We start from the raw sequence: 24574 nt of genomic DNA on the forward strand, positions 1-24574 counted from the left end.
ACAAGAACTGATCGCTCTGGACATAGTTTTCCTTACAGTTTGGCATATGGCAGCATGTGCATGCAACTGATACAAAGAATTATCTAGGACAATGTACACGCTAGCAACTGTAAATTTCTTCCAGTTTTGTTCCATTAAAGAAGTACTAACAAACCTAGTCTTTTTCTGTTCTATCCACTGCACCAGGTAGGGTCCTTTAGACAACATACGGCTGTGTTTTTCTTGTAACACTGGAATGGTTGGTAAAGTCATGGGCAGGGATCCCAGCTGAAACACTGATGTGTGCAAGAGGTAGGAATAGAGACGGAACGGGTATATTGGTCAAAAGACAACTACTTTTGCCACTGCTCTTAGAAGCTCTAATATGGGAAAAATTGGGAAAACACAAATTATAGCAAAAAGATGGTAATCCTGTGCTCAAAAGTGAAAATTATTATCTTGTTCCATATAGAAATTGTGTAGTTATTAGGATAGGAAAATCGGAGAAAGCATACAAAAAAATGAAATCCTTTAAAGAAATGAACACAATTAATTAAATATGATTTCTTGCTGCTCTGTGGTGACAATAAAGCTGAGAGAAAAAATCTGGACTTTGTAATGTAATTAAGAATTGCCTAATTTTGTTTTTGGCTTCCTTTCTCTTCCCCACTGGTACATACTTCCAAATAGTTTTATAGCTCTTATTTATTTATTTACTGCCCCAAGATAACTGCAGTACTACAGACAGATGTAGAGGACAAACATATGAATCTGTAAAATCAAGAGACCTTACCTGACATAATATTGCCAAGAGGAAAAAAAACTGTATCTAAACACTGTAAATTCTGATCTTACACTAGTATAAAATCACTCTAGGTACTAAACCTTTTACCGTATCATGATATGTAGTTGCATCAGATTCCAAAGAACTAGACAAGATTAGGTTGGCTGAATACTTGGATAAGAAACCCATAAAATAACTGCTGCTGCAAAAATTGATGTTTTCTGAGTCAATAAGTTTTGCTCAAGGCACGAATTCCTTGTTGAACTAATGCCTTACCACGAGTGTAAGCAAAAGTATACTTCCAGAAGACACTATTGTATTTGAGATTCAACTGGAACAAGTTATGAGGAATTTGAGATGATTTATCACTTTTTACAGTGATAGCAATGTTTGTCTCAATAGTCAAATTCCAAGCCAGTTTGTGATATTAATTTCTGGCTTTATATCACTGAAAATACCACTATTGTGTTTTCCATAATTTCTAAGAAACTACTGTTAAATAAATTGACATTATTTACTGGAAAGGAAATGGCTTTTGTGTTGAGAATGAGAAAGGCACTTCAAACAACTGCACATGTTCCTGGAAAAGACCAATTTACAAAATGTACTGTAGACTCCGTCATATTTTGGGTATACAAAAGTACTGCTGTTATTGTCAACAGGACATTGAGAAGGATCTGAGGGTCCTGGTGGACAGCTTGCTGGCCATGAATCAACGGGCTCTCAGAAACAGCAACCTCGTCAGCATAAAGAGGAGAGTTATCAGCAAGTGGAGGGAGGTGATCCTTCCCCTTTACTCAGCACTGGTGAGACACACCTGGAGTTCTGGGCTCCCCAGTACAAGAAAGATGTGGTCTTTCTGAAGCAAGTCCAGTGAAGAGCCATGGAGATGAAGGGACTGGAGCACCTCTTCATGTGAGGAAAGAATGAAAGAGCTGGGACTGTTCAGCCTGGAGGAGGGAAGGGTCAGGACTACCAAAAGCATACCAATGGGCATTAAGGAACCTTAACTTTAAAACCCAAATCCTTTTATTCCCTGCCATGACTTTTAGAAGGCAGATGATATTATAACTGTTTTCTGAGGCTAAATTCAAAATACCATTTTGTTACTATCGCCTAATGTCACAGACAAAATTTGCCATTTTTTTACTGACCTGGTGGGGACAATGGCTGCATGTATACCAAAACTGAGAAGACTAGAATCTGGAAAAGTCCTGGGCATGACACTATTTTTATTTAAATGTGCTTTTAAAGACAGTATAGAAAGACGTTTTGAAGTTCAGGTTTATTTCTACCATTTAACTCTTAGCAGTAACTAAAGCAAAAGTTATTAAAAGGCTTTTGGATGGTTTTCTGATTGCAAACAGGTTTGTGACATAAGCTGCATTTCCAGTTTATCACATGATCTGTAAAAAATACCAGCATACATGGTGACTAAACAGACTTTAGACCTGCCTTAGAAAACAAGAACATTCAGATGGTCTGAGTTTCCTGCAGAAGTCCAGGTATTTGCATGTCTTGATGCAAGATCCTTGAGCCAACCCAAATGGTACTGTGATTCCTGTAAGCATTTCCAAACAAGTAACATTATAGTATGAACTCAGTGAAGAAAACCTAGACATAACAGGTTACTTTAATGAAGGAAAGAGGCCTAATGTAGCTCAGATTAACTTGTAGATGTTGCAGCAGAGAATGCCCACAGGAATTGTTATCATGATGAATTCTCGCTAGAGAAAAATACTTCCAGTTTTACATGCATTTAGTAAATTAGTTCTTGATCATTTGATTTTGCCTTTATAGAAAAGTATCAATACTCAAAGTAAGGAAACAAAATTAGAACATTAATAGTCTAAGTAGTTTAAAATTTTGCCTTTTTAAGAAAAGTCATGGCAGCTAAGATGTAACTGTAAGAAAAGCAAAGCAGAATTTTTTAAAATGTATCTTCAGAAAACTTGGAAGTGCTACGTTAATACTGTCATTTATTACTTGGGATACTTGCCTAACCACAGCTAGTAAGTCCTTTGAGTTTGAAAATAAAAGTAAAAAAACTTGTGCATCATCTTATGTGGACAGAATTCAGAAATAAGTAGCAATAATTAAGAGGCAAAAGCAATAGTTGTAACTATGAATAAGTTAAATTTTTGTTAAAAAAAAAGTTCTACTAGCCAAGCATAGCTAACACTCCATTAAGAGTCAGTGAAAAGCTATACAAAATTGCAAAAATGTGGTATTTTTAGGAATACGGTTAGTAGTGTTAGAAGCTCCTAGGTATTCTATGTGTATAATCAATCTAAACTTGGTAATATTTTCAGAATTAATACAATATTTTTCAAGTAAAAATAGTTGTGTGCATTTTAAAATTAATTAATCACTAGAATAAATTGCTAAAGGAATGTAGTACCATGTAAAGGAAAATGAATCTGATCACACAATTGCAATATTCTAAGGCATAAGATTAGCTCTAATAGACATATGATTAATATCACACGTAAAAGGCTTTCTGAGCTGAATAACATAAAGTGAGAGAAGTTATGAATAGGTAACATTATATAAGGAAATAAATTATAATCTGGCATCTTCAATCTTTTCTTCCAAAATATGTAACTAAGATTCCATTAAATTCTGCTATAGTATGCCAAAAAGTTTTAAATGCTGTAGAGGTGATAACTGGAAAACAAACTCGGAGACTAAAGGAGGATGCCAAAAGTAGCAAAAATACATGGTTTAAATGAGTTACAAGAAGAGAAGAGATGTAGTTCCTAAAATTGCCTAAAAAGTCTTTAGTTCAGAAATCAGTAAGGGAAGATAAGAACAGTGAAAAGACCAAAGAACTTTTCTGAAACTGCCAAAGGATGTTATTAAATTTCTCATATTATTCCATGTGACATTATCTCCAAGCAGAACAGTCATTACATTTGCTCTTTCCATCACATATTCTGTATGATTCCTGACTGCTTCAGCCCCAAAATAATCTGAATGAGCTTTACTCTGATTTAAATTAGTACCTTTCAATACAATGGGAATCTTTGTTACAGTTACAAGATGATTTCTGTCCGGCTGCTTGCTTCTCCAGTTTCTGTACCAAAGCACTGTGCTAAAAGCAAGCTCCAAATCCAAAGTCCAAAATACCATCCATCCTCAGAGGGACTTAAGGCAGTTCACTTCTGAACATATTATCTGAATGAAAACATACTATACAGTTCTCTAATTCCTCTGCACAATATAATTATCATTAACCTTTTTCTTCAGCCTGGCCTGTAGTGGTAAAAAATTCAAATAGTAACTTTAAGTGCTGTTTCATTAGATTTCTGCAGTTCATAAGGGAACTGCATTGTCAATCAGAGGTAGGTGAATGGAAGAAAGAACAGAAACTGTACATGTCAGTGGCATCCTAAGGCCATAGTTTATTCACTCAACTGCTACCTGGAACAGATGACAACTGAAACAATATAATGCATTTTTCATACCTTTCCCTATTTAGATTAGAGTACAAGAATGATAACCATAACATTAGAGGTCCACTGAAATTATAAATAATGTTTTTCAGATTTTTATATCTACCTTTTTGTTTCATAAACTGAAAAATACACCTTCCAAAGAGAATATTCATCATAAAACCCTACAGAACGGAAATACAATTTCCAGAAACATTTTTATATTTTAACATAGCTGTTAAGCAAAACTAAATATCTTTTATTGAAAGTTGATCTTCTTCACGTGCATGAAGAATTTGCTCATTAATATACTCTTTGAATACAATTTCTTTACACACTTAACAGAAAAGCATTATTCAGTATCAGGAACATAATGCACACGTTTTTAGACACACACACACATATATATGTATACACATATAAAGCCTCATTTTAGGAAAGTACATCAGCAACTGCCTAAATCTAGAGCTGGACAGCTAATTCACTGCTTCTGTTTTTTAGCCAAACCTAAGGAATGAAAAAAAAAATTAAAATTTACCTAAAATGGGAATGCTTTAGTTTCCTCTGTAAAAATGAGTTCTGGATTCATCAAAGTTTTAAACCCCATTAAAAAAATTAATACAAATTCTACAACAATACAAAATTTCTAAGTGAAGCTTACAAATATTTCATCCTAAATCTTCTTCTGTCCAGGAATTATTTATGAATAATTTTAATGCATAAAAATACGCATTTCATTATAACCATGAAAACATTACCATCTTAAAAACATTTACGAGATGTTATTTTAAGTATATGCCTGTTCAGTTAAACAAACACTCAAAAATTACCTCTCTGCATCCTTCTACCGAAAGAGTTCTTTAGATTTAGGTCAATAATTTAAGTCTCTTGCTTCAGCATTTAACCCTTAAAACAAATCCCAGTAGTACAAATTGTTCTAGAGCTTCAACTCAAGAATTCATCTACCTATATGCTTCTCACTAAATATACGACTGCTATTTGTATCATTGGACCTTAAGTATTGCTCTTAACTATTAGGTTGAATAAAAATTCTTTCCTGAATCAGGGATCAAAGCACTTCCATTTACTTGCTGACTGATCTTTAACAGTTCATTAAGATGTCCTTTCTATTAAGAGGTACTGCTTTTTGTAGCCTGCCTAGTCTCAAGGAGGCAACAATAAAAAAAGAAATCCAAAATGCTACGAATGTTTTTCTATTCCTTCTGAAAATAAATTTAGAGCTGGAGGCATAGGTCCAAGAGAGAGAACAGTGAGCAGATGCTATCTTCAGATATCATTAGCTTTCCAGTAATAAAGAAAAATAACACTGGCAAAGATAATTAAAAATTAATGATAGAAAATATGAATAATCCTTTAAAAAATTAAGAAATTTGTAAATGATATTAGGAAACAGTGTACAAATATTAAATACCATCCAGCTTCAAATGCCTTATGTTCAAATGAGGCCTTTCTTATGTTCAAAGATGTTCAGTCTTCACCTTCATTAGCGTAAGGCGTAACACAAATTTTGGATCCATTCTGACTTCCTTATAAATGCAAATACCTCCACTTGGGCTTAACTCATCCTTAATCTTGACCTTGCTGGCTCAGTGGAATGAATCTCCAAGGCTGAGTAAGCAAAGATGAGTACAGCTGTAGGGATGAAGAACATAAACTACAAATACAACCATGTTGTGTAGCTTAACTGTAATCTCGCATCATGCTCACCAACTTGTTCACACTAGGCTTGGTTACCCTAGTTATGCCACCCTGGGGGATGACCAGGGGAACTATCACATATGCTTCCATACTAAACCATCTTTGCTTGGCATATAAGTGTAAGTGAAACTGTTAAAAGCCCTCATGAAAGTGACACCATGTCCTCCAAACAGATGGTCCTGAACGCAGGCAGCCAGGATGTGATACCTGGACACAGTCTGTGTTTGCAGAGCACACTGTTTTAAGTCAAGAATGTTTCAGTGGATGAATGTCCTGAGTTTGTTCCAATCCTGCCAGGGATCTGCCTGGCATCCCCAGTCAGAAACAGGCTAAACACATAAACCAGAAGATTTTTCAATACAGCAGAATGCAAGTTATAAGTCACCCTTTATCACAGAAGGTGGCAAAATGCTTTCAAATTAAGGTTTTTAACTAATTTTGGCTCTCAAGAAAGGATCTTTTTGGAAACTGGCAAAATGCAAACTATCCTTATTCTGCTAGGTTTTCATTAATTTTATTTAACTATTTTCATCACGTCTCAGTGAGCTGAACCCACTGTTCTGTTTCACCATTGCTGCTGGTCTGACTCCACACATTATATGAGGTATCAGCAGAGCTCACAGCGTAGCCAGATTATTTACAGCAGGTCTCACAAAAATGGAAAGCTGCATCAAGGTAACAAAATGTGATTGCTAACTTGATAATTCTGCAACATAAACTGGAAATTTGATTGCTTTATGTTTATACAATTAAAAGTTCCAATACTGTATGCAGCAAGTCACTCGTATGTACGATGAGGTTAGATTTCAAAGTCCTTTTTTTTTTTTTTTACAGTCTCTACCCTTTAGATTGCACAATTTCATCAAGATTCTTTAGTAATTAAAAATGGGAATAACAGATAACAGAAATAAAGCTGTAAACACACGAAAGCTCATCACTTTACCCATATATTATGTATAAGGATTCTTTAAAGTGTATTTAATGGATCTGACAAAATATCTTACAGGCTCACCATACAAAGTAAGCCTGAATGATCTGATTCCATTCAAAGTTCAGGATACTCAATTACACATCTCTGACTGAGAACAGGACTCTCCATCTATTTGACTGTAAACCTACTGCAGTCTTTACCATATATAAACTGTTAATACTAATTATAGAATGTATATAAAAATAATACACACATAGAAGCTATTAGCAAATCACCAACTATTGTACAATGATTTACTCTATCTTAAGCCAGTTTCAAAAGGAAAATAGACGAAAAGCAATACTGTATTAAATTACATTTAAAAAACCCTAGAGAAAGCATGAATCAGTCTTAGAAAATCTTACTGAGAAGCTTCAACATCAATAGTATCTTTTCATAATCTGGGAGATTATTATTAATGTTGCTAATACACTGAGTATACTGGATGTTTTGACATATGGGTAAGACAAAAAAATTCTTCTTTGGAAGTGAAATAATTACCTATTGGACTAAAATTACTCTGCACCTAATTATATAACTTTACTTTTGAATTTAGAAATGTGTTTGCATTTACTTGTTCTCATTCTGTCTGGTACAGGACTTTTGTCCCTCTTAAATTAACTTCAGCATAAGTTTTGGTTCTATGAAAAAAATATAACTTTTGTTAGAACGGAAGACAGAATCCACAGAAAAATTTAAGAGGCATAAACTCGGTGATGAGTCATTTGCATTAGCGAAACTTGCTTGCTCTTAATACTGTTGAGGAGGGCATGTGCTGAGGGGAAAACTCAGGACATTCTTTACTGTGATTTGTAATACACTGGACATTAGTCTCCAGCACGGAATGACCACTTAATCTTGTCTTTTAGAAATGTAAAGATATATGCTCTTGAATTGAGATTTTGTGTATGTTTCAGTGAACTTATTGAATAGAGTGATCTAGTATAACTTAATTTGAAAGTTAAACTTAATTTGAAAGTTATAAACACAATGATCATAGCTGAGAGGTCTCTAAGCCAGTCAAAACTGTAAGAATAGTATTTATTACCACTGCTGCTACAGAAGTGCTCGTGTTGAATAATGAAATCAAATCCAATTGAAATGTTCACCCTATCTCAGCAACTGAAGTGCAGATGACTTCAGCTGCTGCTTAGGTCAATACCAACAAAATCACTTCTCCTATATTTGAAAATAAAGAGTACAAATATAGTTGACATTATTTAGGATACACAAAGGTTGTACCAATATAAAAAAAGCAGCAGCTGCTTTATTCTATTCTACTTCTAGCTTTGGAACTACAAAATAGTACTGTATCCAAACAAAATAAGGTTGGAAATATGATTTTGCAGTGTTGTCATATAACAGGCATTAAATTTCACAAAAGGTATCACAAGTTGTCAGACATTTAGGAAATCAGTAATTTAGTCAGTTAAGGATAATTTCACTCACATAAATTCAGATATTTTACTCAAGGACACAAAATAGTAAAATTCTTCATAGTACAATTCCTGATAAGAATTCCCTTTTTCATCAGGTAACTGATGTATTTTCAATTGTTACTGCATGATAAAACTTTTTTTTTTTTTTTTAAAGTCAGTATACTTGCTTGAAGCAGCAACTAATCCTAACTCAAAGCCACCTTTGAAGCTAGCCTATCAGTTTCATCATTATTAGTACCTTGTATGATGAAAATCCATTGGTGATTTATTCACATTATGAACATACAGATGTTCAGTCCGAAATTTAGTTTGAGATAAATCTGTATGAGTCTCATCTCTCCCTCATGCTTAACATTTTCTCTCTTTATATCCAACACAAATATTTTTCCAGATATCCTTTTATACGTAAATATATATATTTAATTATGCATATGTGTGCATTCATGTATATATATAGGGAGAAGGAATGCACATATTTTTAGAACACTGTTGTTATTTTGTCTTAAATAGTATTACCAGATTGTTTTCTCTAACATTAAAGCACTAGAATCTTAAAACAGAAATATTCCCTGAAGGTCATCTTGTGAATTAAATTTGGCCATATTCTCTTCAATACTATTAATTACCAATTAAATATGATACTACCAAAGTAATGCTGTGAATAGTCTTTGTTATTATCTTTTTCCTACACTGAAGAACAGCGACACTGAGATTTTTGAAATCATATCAAAAGAAAAAGATTTGCAGTACACAAAGATTCTGCACTTCCAAAAATGTTCTCAAAATCTTTTGATGCTTTTTAGAAATATTCATTTTCCAGAAGAAACAAATAAACAAAAACTCTACACTGTTTTCTGTTGCACAGACATTCAGTGACCAGAATGGGAGTGCAGGAAGCAATGTGCCACAAAAAGCATTCATATCACCTATCTCTCATCTTTAGCATCTGCAGTGCTAAATAAGTTGCAGAATCACTCAGGCTACAAGGGACCTCAGGAATTCACCTGACCCAACCTCAGCATACACTGAATTCAGGGCTGAGATTCTCCTCTTCATGTCAGTGGCATAACTGATACTATATAGACTACTTTCTTCATACCTTGCCAGGTGTGTCAGTGTCTTCATGCCATTCACTGATTCAGCCACGAACATTGCATGTGGGCTTTCTGTGATACAGCAGAGATGGTGATACAGAGATGATACTGCCTCTGCTTATGACTGCTACTCACTCTGGAGCTTCCTTGGACACAAGGTTACAAGATCTTAAAACAAGTATCTTCTAAGGAGAGATTTTCAGATTTGAAGTAACCAGCTGACCCCATAAAATTGTTGTTGCACTTGTTAATCTACAAATAAATGCAGTTGATGAAAAACTACCTACAATGTACAAAACTGTGCATAGAAGTATTTTATATACAAACTCACTACTAACCTTGATTAAAAGTACTATGTCCTAAGAGGGCAGGAGATAGCTTACCTTGTTGGTCATTAATTTCCTAAATTACTTTCCTTAGACCTGAATGCTTATATTCATTTTATTATTATTATGCATTTATTTTCTTAGCATGGTTTATTATGCTGTGTATTGAAGGTGCTTATTATTGTTCCATACACAATAATGCAATTGACATAAAAACACCTTCTCTTCCTCACTGCAGAAACAATATTGTAAAAGGAATTATCATACTGAAATATATATAAATACTGTACACAGGAAACTTGAAACAGCCTTTCCAACAGGATACTGGCATAGCAAATCCATTCAATATTCTCTAGATATCAGCTGAAAATGGGTTACCAAGTTTGGGTATTACATGTCAAGCAAAATAGGGACCCACTGAAGAAAATGCAGAGGAGAAAAACAAGCACAGCCTGCAATCTAGTAAAGCTCAAGGCTCAGCATGGTGCCAAGCAAATGTGCTTCATCTCCACTGCAGCAAAGCAGGAAGAGAGGCTGATGAGTTCAAAGGACCATGTCAGTGGCTCTGAGTCCTCTAAGGAGCAGGACATGCACTGAGGGTCACAGTGCAGTGTTGTGTTTTCTTACAGGAAAGGTTACATGACATGGGTAGATTTACTCTAGAGAAGAGAGGAAACACATAGAAACTTCCCATAGAAACATGACAAATCTTCAAATATGTAAAAGAATGCCTCAGCAAAGAAAAGAACAAAGCAGTCCCCATATTCGTGTCCATCCAAGAAATATGACTTTGATTTTGATCACCTAAGGTCCTTAGTTCACCTTGCAAAACACTGCCCACCCATGTGCAAAAGTTCTTTTCCTTACTGAAGGGCCCCTTTGTTTTCCAAAGCAGTTCTCCCATTTGCCAAGATCAGTCCAAGGTCTGAACATGGTCCCCCAAAGGCTCCTTTTGCTAGATAAATGTCAATGTAACACTTAGCTGGGTTAGACTACACTGATTTAGTCCTTGTGTTATCATCACCATAATAAATATTACAAACCACTCTCTGTTTGCAACTAGGCACAGTTAATCATACCACAGAGCAGTGAATTATTGTGTGGAGAAAAAATATGTCAGATTTTTTTATCCTCTGGGTTATTAAAGTTAAGTACATCAACAGATTTCCTATGTAATAGTTTTGTTTTCACAACTAACTTTTAATATTTTATTTAAAACACAACTGTCTTACTGCAGTAAAAAATATGTTTTCTGAAACCAATACTTACCAGTAAAATTTCAAGTACAGGTCCTAAAGACTGAAGATTTTAAATTCAACACAAAGTCACATCGACCCTTTGGACATTTATAGAAAGGCTTAAAAATAGTGTGAAGCTGAAAGGATAAGCCATACATGTGTTTTCATTTTCAGTTCAAAGAACATTTAATTTAAAAAAAAAAACCCTCACATATACTACACTACTACATAAGTAAATAACATAAATATATGTTACCTGCTTGGTCTTTAAATATTTTTGATATGACGACAGGCACTTTGTGCTCAGCACCACCCTGTAAAAGATGTGTAATAACCATGAGATCTCAATTAAGACTGAAGTGTACTAAAAATTAAAAGAAGAAATGAGAAGTTATCCATACCTTTATGCTTAAGCCCAAGCCACCAACTGGTTGTCTACGAAGTGTAACAGCTCTGTGCTTTAAAAAATTGTAGAAAAGATAAATTTAGGTGAAAACACAATATCTGAATAAGCACAGAAGATGTTTCTGAACTTTTTTACTTAAAAAAAAAAATAATTCTCAAAGGTACCCTAGAATCTGAGTGATCAAGCTCAGTTCTGGGTATCATTCAACACTGATTTATAGGCACTTATTTAATTCCTTACCATAGTGAGCAGAACTTGTGTGTGAATTGTGCATGCAGACTTTTAGTATGTTTTTCTGTTGCTGAAGTGATATTTTTCCTAAACAGAGGTTTTTACATGCTTTTGCTTTGTTTTCATAAAAGTTTTAATGAGAAAACTATATTAAGAGCTTTGAGTTGTGCATTTTCATAGCTGATTTACCTTCTTTAACTGCTATCATGTATGCATGTGATATGATTCTAATTTTTCCATCACAAATACCAATGTTTTCTAATCCATATCTTCAGACCTATACCATTTTTTTTGCAGCATATGCCAAGACTTCTAGTGATCATCTGCTTCAAATGGTTATTTTCTTGCATTTCATGTTTAAGTGCAAAAAGAAGATAAACATTTATCAATATTTTTCTACAGCAACGTATCATATGTTTAATAGTATGCTGAATTTGACATTTCATTAATGTGCAAATCTTAGTGCCTGACAACATAATAATAGCACTTAATCTGTTGACACTAATTATAGAGTTGAGGGGAACTTCTTTGCAACACGCTGTACAGTACAGCATAGAATGCCCCTTTTCACCACCTAGAAGAATAGTAATTCCTGAACACAACATAAAATCTTTTTTTTTTTTTTTTTTTCTGTACATCAGATGTGATATATGAGATTACTCCTATATGTGTAATTCCTGATTGGGTATTTTATGATTTCAGTAACTCAGATAAATATAAATTTTGATTTCAGTAGTCAAGACCATAATCTTATATTAACAAGTTATTTTCATTTTTTTTTCTAACACTCACCTTACTAGACATATATTGATATTGACTCAGGGGAAAGGGGAATACAATAAATCATAAATTTCAGTATCATTTAAGGAGGGTAAAACTAATGTATATGGTAAAAAATAGTTAAGAATACTTTTATATATAATTTTCAAAATTTCTCTCTTCTGTTTCCATGAACTTTATACTACACCAGTCTGTGCTAAAAATGGAAAACTATTGTATTATGACACATGGTACCTGAACTATGTAGAAATGTTTCTATGATTCAATTTCAGATGATACAATTCAGCTTTATTGAAATCTGTTTCATAGGTTCTTTTCTTCATTTTGAACTGCATCAAAACTTTTGAACAAAATTATCATATGCATTGGGAAAGTTCAGATCCAATCTGTATTAGAATATGTCTCCACATTTAAATTCAGTGACTCATACCCAAGAGTCATTTTCTATTACATAAATCCTCTCTGCTTATTTAATTCATGTTTCTCTCCACCTATACTTACACCCTGTAAACAGATTATCCCAATATATCCCATCACATAGGGATAATGGAATAAATATTTTGACAGTTTAGATTGCTTTAGCATAATTGGACAACAAATACAAATACACCACATGGACAACGTTAGCCACTTCATAAAAGACAAGCAAGGTATTATTTATTGGCATCTTATACATCCAGCTATAACTGATGTGTATTTTTATATGGCAGATAGGTACATTGTAATTGATAATACTGATAATATAATTGAATTTGTAGCCCTATGAAGCAATCTATTTGCATAACATATTGGAATAATCTTGATATTTGTATTTTCATAGTTCATGGAGTTGCTTATTATAGAGCTTCAAATATTCCTATTAAAGGACATCTCAAAAGAAGTTATTAAACATTAACCTAAACGTTTCCTACTTAACAGCTTTTTAAATTAGAGCTACATTTAAAAAATGAAAAAACTTCCTACTTTTAATGATGTTCAAATCGCCAAACAAAATGCCAAAAGCTGAGTATAATCCAGTGTCATAATCAAGATCATTTATACAAACTTATTTAAAGCCTGTGAGCATATATAATTTGCTATGCCTATGACTAGCGGTCATACAAGACCAAACATCACATTTCATGTTCTATAGATAATTTTTGTTATTGAATTTAAATTTTAAAAAACTGAACAGTGTACAATTCCAGAAGATTAAAAGAAAGGTAATACTGCGTTAATATTGAAAACATATAAACAGAGCCATGGATCTTCATTATATTACAATGCTTTAAGGTCAGATGGCTGTAAATCTGGCAATGAACCATCCATTCCATTATGCAATAACAGTAAAACCAGTTCCTAAATATTTAAAGAGGAATAATTTTAAAGGAGAAAAGTGCTATGGAAAAAACCTTTTCAAATTACATGCTATGAAATTTCCAATCTCTATGACAGAGTACCACTGTTGCAATAACTCTTATAAAGCAGTGATCTGACACCCCACAAAAACTTGACTAAAAACATAGAACTATTCAAAATAATACAGTGTATTTTAAGCATGTGTAAATTGGCTAGTTAAAAGATTCCAAATCAAAATGTAATTGAGATAAAACTACTGTTTTGTGGATATGCTTCTTGTGGAATGGTGACAGTACTTCAATTATTAAAAAAAAAAAAAAATCAGGGATCTAAAAAAAATCTAAATTAATTTCAGTAATATTTGTAAAGAACAAGACTTGTCATAAGATAATGATGAACGGAATAGGTTCTATGCACACAGCAATTCAAAGTCAAGGTCATTTAAGGTCATCCTTGTAACAATGAAAACAGCTCAAACAAATAGAGAAAAGCACTCCATCTGGCTAAGGTGGTCTTGCAAAAAAACCAAACATATGAGTCATGCTGAGTATGAGAAAAAGCTATGTTCCTGCATAATGCCACAGCCAAAATCACTGGTGTGATCCTACATCATCAGGAGACTATTTAGAAGCAGTAGAGAGACTGTAAATTATTTCTGTATCTGGCAGTGATCCACACACTAAATAATACAGCTAGTTCTGATACACATATTTTGAAAATGATGCAAATAAATTGGAGAGGTAGCAGGCAAGACCCACAAGAATGCCAAACAGCTTGAGAGATTTGTGTAGTAGTGAAACAGATGCCAGGAGTTAAATATATTTAGCATTTTTAAGCACTTTTCAGGGATGATCAAGCAGTTCTGAAGTGTCTTCCTTGGCAGAAGACGACCAAATCTTACAGACAGATACAGTGAAAATTTCAGTGACTTGAAGTGGAGAACAGACACATTCAGACTAGAGACACAAGACAAGATTTTAAAGTTTTGTAGTATGACACACCATAACTGTATTTTTTTAAAAAACATTTTTAATATTAATATGACCTTGAGACCTTGGAGTGTACAGATATTTTTTTATCTTTATTGAAAGCATGATCTGTCATGTTATTTCATAAACACAAATTTAATCTAGTTTTAAATGGAGTATTACTAAAATAGTCATGAGCTTTTTTTTTAATGCTAGTAAGCAATAGAATATTTAGGTACATTCACATAAATGAAAATAGTTTCACAACCTGCCAGAAGTATCCTCATACTACAGAGCAAGAATGGAAACACACAAAGGTTTAGGGAGAATTAATCCTATTTTAGTGATCTGAAATGCTTAAATGCTTTTTCTAAGTACGTGTATGAAATTTATCTGTTCAAAGTATCTTGTTGACCAGCTTTAGCCTTAGCTTTGAACATTCAGCATTTTAACAGATCATAATTTCACATTAGAAGATAAGATGCATGTAATTCCTGATCAGCAGTGTTAATTTGGTGTTAGTTTATGTACATGACATCTAGGATTAACTTGCACCTCTATTTCAGGGCAAGAATCATTCACCACTAGCTACTGAGACTACCCTTTTGTTCCTGTAAGCCCTCAACTCATTCCCTGCATATCTTCCAACATAAAAGACAAGACAAAGATAAGATTCAAGATTCAATAGTCTGGGTATTTCTACCTTTCTAATATTTGACTTTGTAACTTTATTTTAAAGGAGGAAATTAAAAAATAATTTTTGGGGGAAAAACACAAATTCACATGGTTCACTATAGGCTAGTTTCCATTTAGTCCCTCATTTGGACCCTTAAGTTCATAATGTAGACGCTCACTACTTGAGCCAAAAAAAAAAAGTCTGTGGGTAATTTAGAGGAGATTCAACATTAGATACCTGCTGATAGCAAGACACTACAGAATTCAATTTCAGGTTTTGGAGGGAAATGAGCTAAACAGTAATTATTCTCTTTTATTGCATCTCTTCTGTCTGTCCCCTCTAACTTATCCTGCTGTGGTCCCATTCTCTTCTCAGGACCTTTCTTTGCTTTTGTTCTTCCCCATCTTGTAATTCAAAATTCTGGAAGGTATTTTTCACTTCTCCTTCAAACCAAAGAACAGACTATTTGTCTTACAATTCCAGTCTCACAAGCCATGCCTATGCTAAAATAAAGCAGGCTGAAAGATTTTCTCCAGCAAAGCAACACAGTAAAACTCCCATCCACACTACTAAATTTTCATTCCTTAAAAATATTATGACTACCATCCAAACTGCCTAACTGGGACACTACATGACACATGCCATCTCCTGATTTGGTCTGACGCATTGTTAAAGAGAGTCATAACTGACACTGGCCAACACTGAGACAGCAAGAACACTAACACCCAGTATAGACAATTTGGCACAAGTCTAAACATAGCCAGGGAGCACACTCACATGTGTTATAGATAACTGTGGCCAATGCTGAATGTGTGCTACACCTGTGTTTTATTTTCTAGTAGAGATGAAGTCACGTAGACCTGTGTATGACGGATCTCACAATAAATGGAAAGAAAAAGGACACCAACATACACTAACTACATGCACAGATTTAAAGTTATTTCTAATTATCCCTACAAGTACTACTACCATCAGCATTAGTATATATACTAATATAATATACTCTAAATGATGATGCTTCTATAGCTGGCACTATAGATACAATTCTCACAGTATCACACTAATAAATCATTTTACAAAATATATAATAAATATACTAATACTGGTACAAACGTATTCTGATAATTGTGAGTCAAAATTTTAGCCAAACTCAGGTATCATGAAAGCAAATCCAACTAACACCACTGTCTGCCAAATCAGAATTTGCTGGTTGTGCATTTGAGTGACTACTGGTAACACAAGTCCTGAACGTGGACTACTTTACTGGTAATTCTGTCTGCTTGCCTCTGCTTTCTTCTGTGGCAACTGAGGCACGGACTCCCGATGAAATCCAGAAAGAAAGAGAGAGTTTATTGTTACAATGATACATACTTATGCTCTCAGATGCTGTCGGTAAAGCTCTTACTTCATACTTAACAAATCAGCAATTAGACAGCTATCAACCTTTTCTCCTATCAGCATAAGACCACTCTAGCACGCGCTGTGCAGACCAATCACCCTCTCGTTCACACGCTGTTCTCGCGGTAGCATCTTCTCGCAGTTCAGTACTTTTCCACAGTTCAGTGTTGCAGCTGTCCGTTGTTTTTCGCTGTCACCTTGGCATAACTCAACAGCCTCTTATCTTTCTTCCAAGGCCTGTTTTTCATCAAAGCCTAGCTCTTTCTCACAGGCTGTGCAAGGCTGGCAGGCCAATGCCTCCCACATTCTTCCTTCAGGCTGTCAGCAGAGTTGGAAGGACAAGACAAACTGATGATATTTTATCAAGAATCTTTTGTTTTAAAACTTAATCTATACAAATTTGGATTCAATACTCAACCGACAGGTTTCAGCATGGTTAAGATGATGTCTGTGAAAACACAACTGTGTGAGCATACAGTAGCTTTCAAGTGCAGTCTAAAATACAAAATTCATGTTCATTTGTAGTGGTGACAGAATAAAGTTTCCATCAAGTATTTGATTCCAGGCACGTACATTGAAATTAACCTGAAATTTTCATAAAATGATCTATAGGGACAGAAATCAGAAAGAATGCTGATGCCCAGCCATGAGTGTAAAGCAAGGAGGCAAAGGCAATGACAAAAGTAAATGTCTGTCTGTCCAGAGTATATGTTAGTTGGGAAATGCTTGGCAGACCTTTACTGTTTGCTGGTGCTCAACATCAGAAAGAGAAAGCTGAAAATCTCTTGAACACAGAAATCAGCTTCAAAGGGCTGTCTTTACATCTTTTCTGATAGAAGAAATGAAGGCAGAATTCATGGAAGATGAGAGTTGTCCAGTTTACTGTGTTAGTATCAGAGATCAGAGTACCCTCCCCAGAGGAAGGGGGCATATATATCCAGCTCATTGGGAAGATTTTCAGGAACATCATACAGCAGAACCCACAAGTCACATCTTCTGGCAGGATGCAATAAGTTGATCATGTGGGAAGTAATTCCATTGGTAGTTCTCATAATGGATGACATCAATGCATTTTCTTGATGTGAGAATGCCCTTAAAGCAGCGATCCCAGACAGCTGTAATGGTCATATATGACCACCAAACAATTAGACAGATATGTTTATGACTCCAGGGAGAAAACTCCAAAATGTTTGACCAAACATGTGCAAGGTGGCACATCCCACAGGAATCCTGCCTAGCCCAAGAAGCACCAGGGAGGTTTGGTCTGCATTTGTACCAAAAATATAGGGAATCACAGGAAGTAAGTCCTAGGGATGAAAATTAGGTAGCAAAAAGGGAAGCTAGAGACCTGGACTTCTATAGTAAGATTCTCTGCAACTCTTTCAGTAGTTCCTGCATGTCTGGGGAGACAGGCAGGGTTTTAATGCCTGCCTAAAGAGATGGCTCAAGGAACATGGGTTCAGTTTCATCAGAAATTGTGGGCATTTTTGAAACAAAGGCAGGCTATACAGGAGTTACAGACTTAATCTGAACTATAAAGGACCCAAAGCTGCTGGTACTTAAAATTCAGGATGGCTGTAACTAAAGAGTTAAACTACCATTGGAAAAGATGACAGATACAAAAAACAGTATAATTATAGATGATGCTTCTATTATGGATATAAACAGAGTTTGTCTGTATCCTGAAGTGAAGGACAGGTCAGGGAGGGAATAATACGAACAGGAAATGTAAAACAGTACCAGGAACAAAACCAAAACTGCACTAAATCTGAACTAAACAGAGGTATAAACACACTGAAGAGGTAGAAGAAGAATCTAATACTTGGATGTAAAGTATGTAAGAAAGGTAAAATAGGCTAGATAAACAGCAGAATAAATACCTTGTGCTACAGAGAACTTAGCCTCAAATAAAACTAATAACCCAATTACCTCAAGTAAAACAACAGATTCCAAGTTAAATGCAAGCAAAGGTCTGTATTAGTGGCCACTCAGCTAGGATGGCAACAGTGAAATATGCGAAGAGGCCACAGGAATGAGAAATGTAATGGTGGCAACAGACTTCACTTAACCTCCAGCAAAATGGACATAAGGATATATAATGCAGTCAACAAAAAACAGGTCTCTATCAGTCACTGCTTCATGGACCTCACAAGATTAGACTCGATACTTGCCCTAGTCTTGAGTATAGCATGAAGGATTTGGTTAAAATTTTTACAGCTGAAAAGGTTCTCTGTAATAGCAACTGCTATGTACTTTACATTCAACATTTATACAACTGTATCCCAAGAAGGGAACTATTCAAAAATGAGGAATCTTGTTGAAAGGAAAAATAAAGGAGGCAGCTAAGAAAATTAAAACTTTATAGGTAGTGTGAAGAGTACTTAGGGCTACCACACTGGAAGCACAGAGCCAATGAATGTCACTCATTAGAAGGGCTTAATTAAGAGAAAAAGGAAAACTGCATGGCTAAAGAGGAGGTTAAGAGAGGTTATTACATGTAAAGACTGATGGACATCACATTCAAATGAAGACAAGAAAAAAAACATAAGCAAATTAATTGAAAAACAGAATTAGGCAGTAACAGTAAAGAGTTCTGACAACTGCCAAAAAGAATCAAAATTAATAATAAATCTTCAAATCTATCAGGAGCAGGAGGTCTGCCAAAGAAACCGCAGGGACAATTTATGATGAAGATATAAAGACTACTCAGAGAAAATAAGGCTACTAAAGGGAAGATAAATGAACACTTTTCATTACTGTGAAAGAAACTAGAGATATACTTCCAACATTTTTTGTAGCACAAAGGATGTATGGATCTGTGTGAATTTGAAACCTCTTTAGAAGCAAATTGACTAATTAACAGTAGCAAATCATCAGGGTCAGGTAGCATTCACCCTAGTCCTAAAAGAACTCAGGGATGAATCAAAGCAGGAGCACTGGAGTGATTATTTCTCAATAAAGCCTTAATACATGAAGACTACAACACTGAAAATAAAATACCATTTTTTTATAAAAGGTTCCAGTTAAGGCTTAGGAAACTTAAGGCCTGCACTAAACATGTTAGAAGAAACTATAGGGGAAAAAAAAAATCTCTAGACAGTGAGAGAAACTATAACAAAGAACAGAATTGGCAGACACTTTATGAACTTGAACTATCCTGGAAGATACCACTATTTTTTAAAGGCATGTTATGGAAATATAGGAACTATATTGCACAGATGTATTGCTAATTAAATAAGTAGGAAAACAGAAAACGAGGGGATGGATTCAATGCACAATTCTCACAATGAAGGAAGACCACCAACAAAGTTCCACTGTTGCCCATGTTACAATCTGCATTATTTAAAAAACTCATGAAGAATTAAAAAAAAATAAAATGTAGGAGCAGTAAGATTAACTTTGCTGCTTACTGAGAAAGGAAGAATAAGTGAACTGAAAATATTTGCAGAACAACTTACAAAAGATGTAACCAGGCAACAAAACACCACACAAAATACAATAGCAGATCAAAGCTAGTGAGAGAGATTATTTTTGCCATGTACATTGTTTATATAAGGAATTAGGATCACTTCTGAATCAGGCATTTCTATTAAGGAATAAGACCTTGGGGTTAAAGTAGATGGTTCCATGACATCATCAGTGCAGTGTTCAGTAGTGGTCAAAAGGACAAATCAAATTTTTGTAAGTCTTAGAAAAAAGAACGAAGAACATAATTATACCACTGTAGAAATCCAAAGTTCACCCCACCTTTAAAGTTGTAGTCCATTTTGGTCCGTTCTTACCTGAGACTGCTAGAAAAGGTTCAGAAAAAGCCAATAAGGATGATGGAAGAGCAAAACTGCTCCTGTACAAGGAATAACAGAATAATCTATAACCCTTTATCCCGGAAAAGAAACAGACTAGGTAGCAAGAGGCTCTTACAATACAGTAAGCTGCACAAGAGGACAGTGAACGGGAATCAGTCTTTATAGCCTTTTCTAATACAAAAACTAGGAGTCATCAAATGATACTATTAGGAACTAGGATCAGAACGAACAAAAAGACATGATTCTTTGTGCAATATGTAGTAGATTCTAGAGCCTGGTGAGAAAAAAATTCTGGATGTTGAAAGTGTACACATGTTCAAGGGGCTATTGAACAACTATAGCAAAATTAAATCTGTTAAGAGCCAATACAAAGCTGCATTTTGCTCAAGAATGCACTGAATAACTTGGGGTAGGGAAAGTGTAAAGAGAAGCATCACATATGCTTGCCCTGTTTAGCTTTTCTATGAAAACATAAACAGCTGCTGTTGGAAAAAGGACAATGGGCTCAGTAGATTTTAGGTCTGACTCAGTTCTGAACTCTTTATGCAATGACAAAATTTCATGGCTACAAAATTTGGACAGAAACCCACACTAGCTTTGCAAGCAACTATGAAAGAAAATTCTACTCCAGACATTCTTGCCAAAACTTCATTGCAGTATTTTTGGGAAAAAACCCACTATCTTTTTGTGACATTAATGATATTGTCATGCACATATGCAGCTGAAAACCCAGTATTTATGTCTCAGTCAAACATACAAACATATAAACAACTAACTTCACTTTTTAGTTGCCTGCAGGCTATATATATTTTTTTTCTTTTCAGAATAATTTATTTATGGTTTGAGGCTAAAGTGAGACAGATATCTGTATCAGGCTTAAAAAAAAACCTAAAAAAAATAAATACAGAGCCACAGTTGGTTGTATGATGGCTGTGTAATTTTATTTCATTATAGGCAAGGAAAGTGTTACTAATTATCAATCTGAACAGGAAAGCTGAAATTAATACTTTTTTTGCTTTTTAACTACCATTTTGTTTTGCTAACGATATTCTTTAATAGTATCTACAGTTTATTAAAGCTCTTCATTCTAAAGGCTTCCAAAGTATTCAATGCGTATACTATTTTGATCACTCAGTCCAGCTGTGCTACAAAGCAGAAGTAATCACGTACCTTCCATAGCACACCACACAGTAGGCTTGTTTTGTTTTCTGTTTCTAGGAGATTAGAGGAAGAATAAGTGCCCTGCATGAAACTTCAGGATACATTTAAATAGACAGAATATAATTATTAAAACTGTAATTGGCCAGGATACCAACATGAAATATTCCTGTATTTCTGAGACCTTTTATTTTGCAAATTGTCAAAGATTTTATTATCTGTTTCTCAAAGCAATACTCGCTCAGTAATACCTACCACTATGTTTAAGAATTGGGGTAATAATTTGACCATGATATTCTCTAGCATCTAAGTTCTGAGAAACAATGCACTGACCAGTGTCAACCATACCAGCAATGGAAAGAGAAGGCAGATTTACCCTCTAAGTGCTTGACAGGTGGTTTAATCTGCTTGTATGTTCAAGGAGTTCTTTGAGTGGGTAGGCTGGTTGTCGCATTTGGACTTAGTCTACGGTGGAAGAATATGTATTTTGGAAATGTATTTTGTCTTTGAACAACAAATTGTAAACCTGAGAAGGCCACTAAAATTTTCACTTTTGTAACGCTTTAAGTATGAAAGGAAATTCACATTGCCTAACTGCACACATCTGAGCAAAACTTTTGTCTTGTTCTGATGCATGAAAACACTGGAGCATATAGGTGTTGACTGGACAAGCTTGCATATGTCCAAAGACAAACAAACTGCTTTTAAGAAAGCAGCCTACTTTTTGTGAAAGACTAAGATTTACGTGCACTGAGCCACTAGCTAGGTAGAAAATCAAAAGCAATTTTTAGGGATGAAATTCACATAGCTGCAACAATGGAAGGACAGAATTGAAATTCTGGGTTAGAAGCTGTATTTAGGTGTGATCTATCTGTCTTCCTCCCTGTCACTATCACCCTCATGGAATACCATTTACTCTGCAGGAGGACCACAGCATGACCAGTGGGTTTGCATCTCGTCAAAGCATATCGCTCAGAGACAGGAGCTTTATTTCAGAACAGTATCATGTTCTGTGCACTGGGGCAAACTGCACTGCAGAAGAAGCTGTTAAAGATGTGAATAACCAGAAATAATTTTGCCCCACCTTCAGATGTTGATAGCCATAGTCCACAGATGAAAGCAATGCAAGTAATATATTCTTAAATTCAGTCTGTATCTTTTGCTTATATGTAGTTCCAAATGGGGTTAGAAATTCAGAGAAAGCCTATTCCAGAAGAGCTCTGGACTGAAACAGCCTTATAACCATATAGGTGGGGGGGAGGAGGGCCTTAAAACGTCTCAGTCATCAGTATTGTAATAAAGACCAGTGAGGCAGAAACTTTCAAGAACTCCAAGGATGATGTCACGCAAGAATATATTTAAAAGCAGATACAATATAAATTTTAAAACATATAAGACACAGACATCATACAAAAGAACAGCATGCCAACAACTGTATAAGAGAATAGACTGCTTGGTAACAGGAGGGGTAATGCTGCTTACAGCAACTATTAACAGCTGAAAAAAAATCTGGTAGTTTTAATAGTTCTCTAAATTACATTTGAAAGTATCATTAATTTTGAAATTATATGGTCAAATACTCATCTTTTAGGTATGAGATAGCTCTTGACATATAAAACTTTCTAGATTCTTTTAAGACATGACTCAACAGAAAAGTTTATCTCTGGAAAGGGCTCTTATGTCTTGCTATTCATTCCTATAAAATGACATGACTGGAGCTTAATGGGCAACATGAGAAGGCAATTTTTGATACTGTTTTCCTTATTTTTGGTACTGTTTTTATATCCACCTGTCACTGTCTACCCTTTACATCATTATTACCAGCTTGTTAACACCTAGGACTGGCACATGTAATAAAGGATCTTTCATTAGGAAAACCATTTTTATATATATATGCTTATATATATATATTAATGAACAATGTACTAAAGGGATTTCAGAAGGAGATTCTGCTTGAAGCATTCCACGCTCAGTGATATAAATGGATATATTTGGAAAAAGATGCCGTATGTACCATATTTCTCTTTTCTGTGCCAGTCTAAATGAAAATATTAATGAATGCATGTATTATTTCCAAACATCAAACTGAAGCACATGATAGAAAATGACAGAACACTGGAAAGAGCCCATCTTCCTTCAGATTTTGTGGAAATTTTTCTAAGAAACAGGCCCATTTTCAACAGCTAGAATAGGCTGGAAGACAAAGATTGAAAACCCTTTATTTTTATTCTTTTCCCTTCTACTCAATCAGTAAGTGTAAGACCACTGTGCTGACTCTAGCAGTGCCCTCCTGGGCTGCCCTGTCCCCCTGCCATGGGGCAGGGAGGTCATGTGGGGAACCACTACGCTGGCTTCTCTCCTTCTCTCCTTCTCTCCATCTCTCGCACTGTGGGATGTGGATGCCAAGTCACTCGTCTACATTAAATATAGCCATGACCAAACATGCCTTGGTACCTGAATCCATCTAGTCCCCACGCTCAAACAACAGACTATTACTTTAACAGATAACAGACTATTCCTTAAGCAAGGTAAGTGGCTAAACATGCAAGCAAAGAACTCATTCATTGCTGCATTGTTCAGAGTAGTTCAGAGTCCTTTTTTTTGTTAGATAAACTTTATTCCCAACACTATAGTTCTATCTGTTGTTTCTTGGAAAGAGTAGTCTCAAAAGGCTTCCTTGTTGAAAGTAAGACGTCAAATTTACTACAGGTACTACAGGACAGGTTGACAACAGAAAATAAAAGCCAGTCTTAGGCAATGATGGCAATAACAATACAGCTTGCTACCCAGGCCCTTGGGAAACATGCAGGTGAAAGGAAGAAGCAAAACA

General features: G+C 35.0%; 1 protein-coding gene across 1 annotated transcript in view; it reads right to left on the reverse strand.

Moving 5' to 3' along the window:
* SNTG2 (syntrophin gamma 2) overlaps window positions 1-24574 on the reverse strand; it is a 293650-nt gene that overhangs the window by 143379 nt on the left and 125697 nt on the right. Inside the window, exons 3-4 of the mRNA XM_074864709.1 lie at window positions 11385-11441; window positions 11240-11297 (exon numbers count right to left, since the gene is read on the reverse strand). Of these exons, the coding sequence (XP_074720810.1) occupies window positions 11240-11297; window positions 11385-11441 (115 nt within the window). The remainder of the gene's footprint in view (window positions 1-11239; window positions 11298-11384; window positions 11442-24574) is intronic.

This window comes from Strix uralensis, chromosome 3 (assembly GCF_047716275.1).
Source record: "Strix uralensis isolate ZFMK-TIS-50842 chromosome 3, bStrUra1, whole genome shotgun sequence".
Taxonomy (NCBI): Eukaryota; Metazoa; Chordata; class Aves; order Strigiformes; family Strigidae; genus Strix; species Strix uralensis.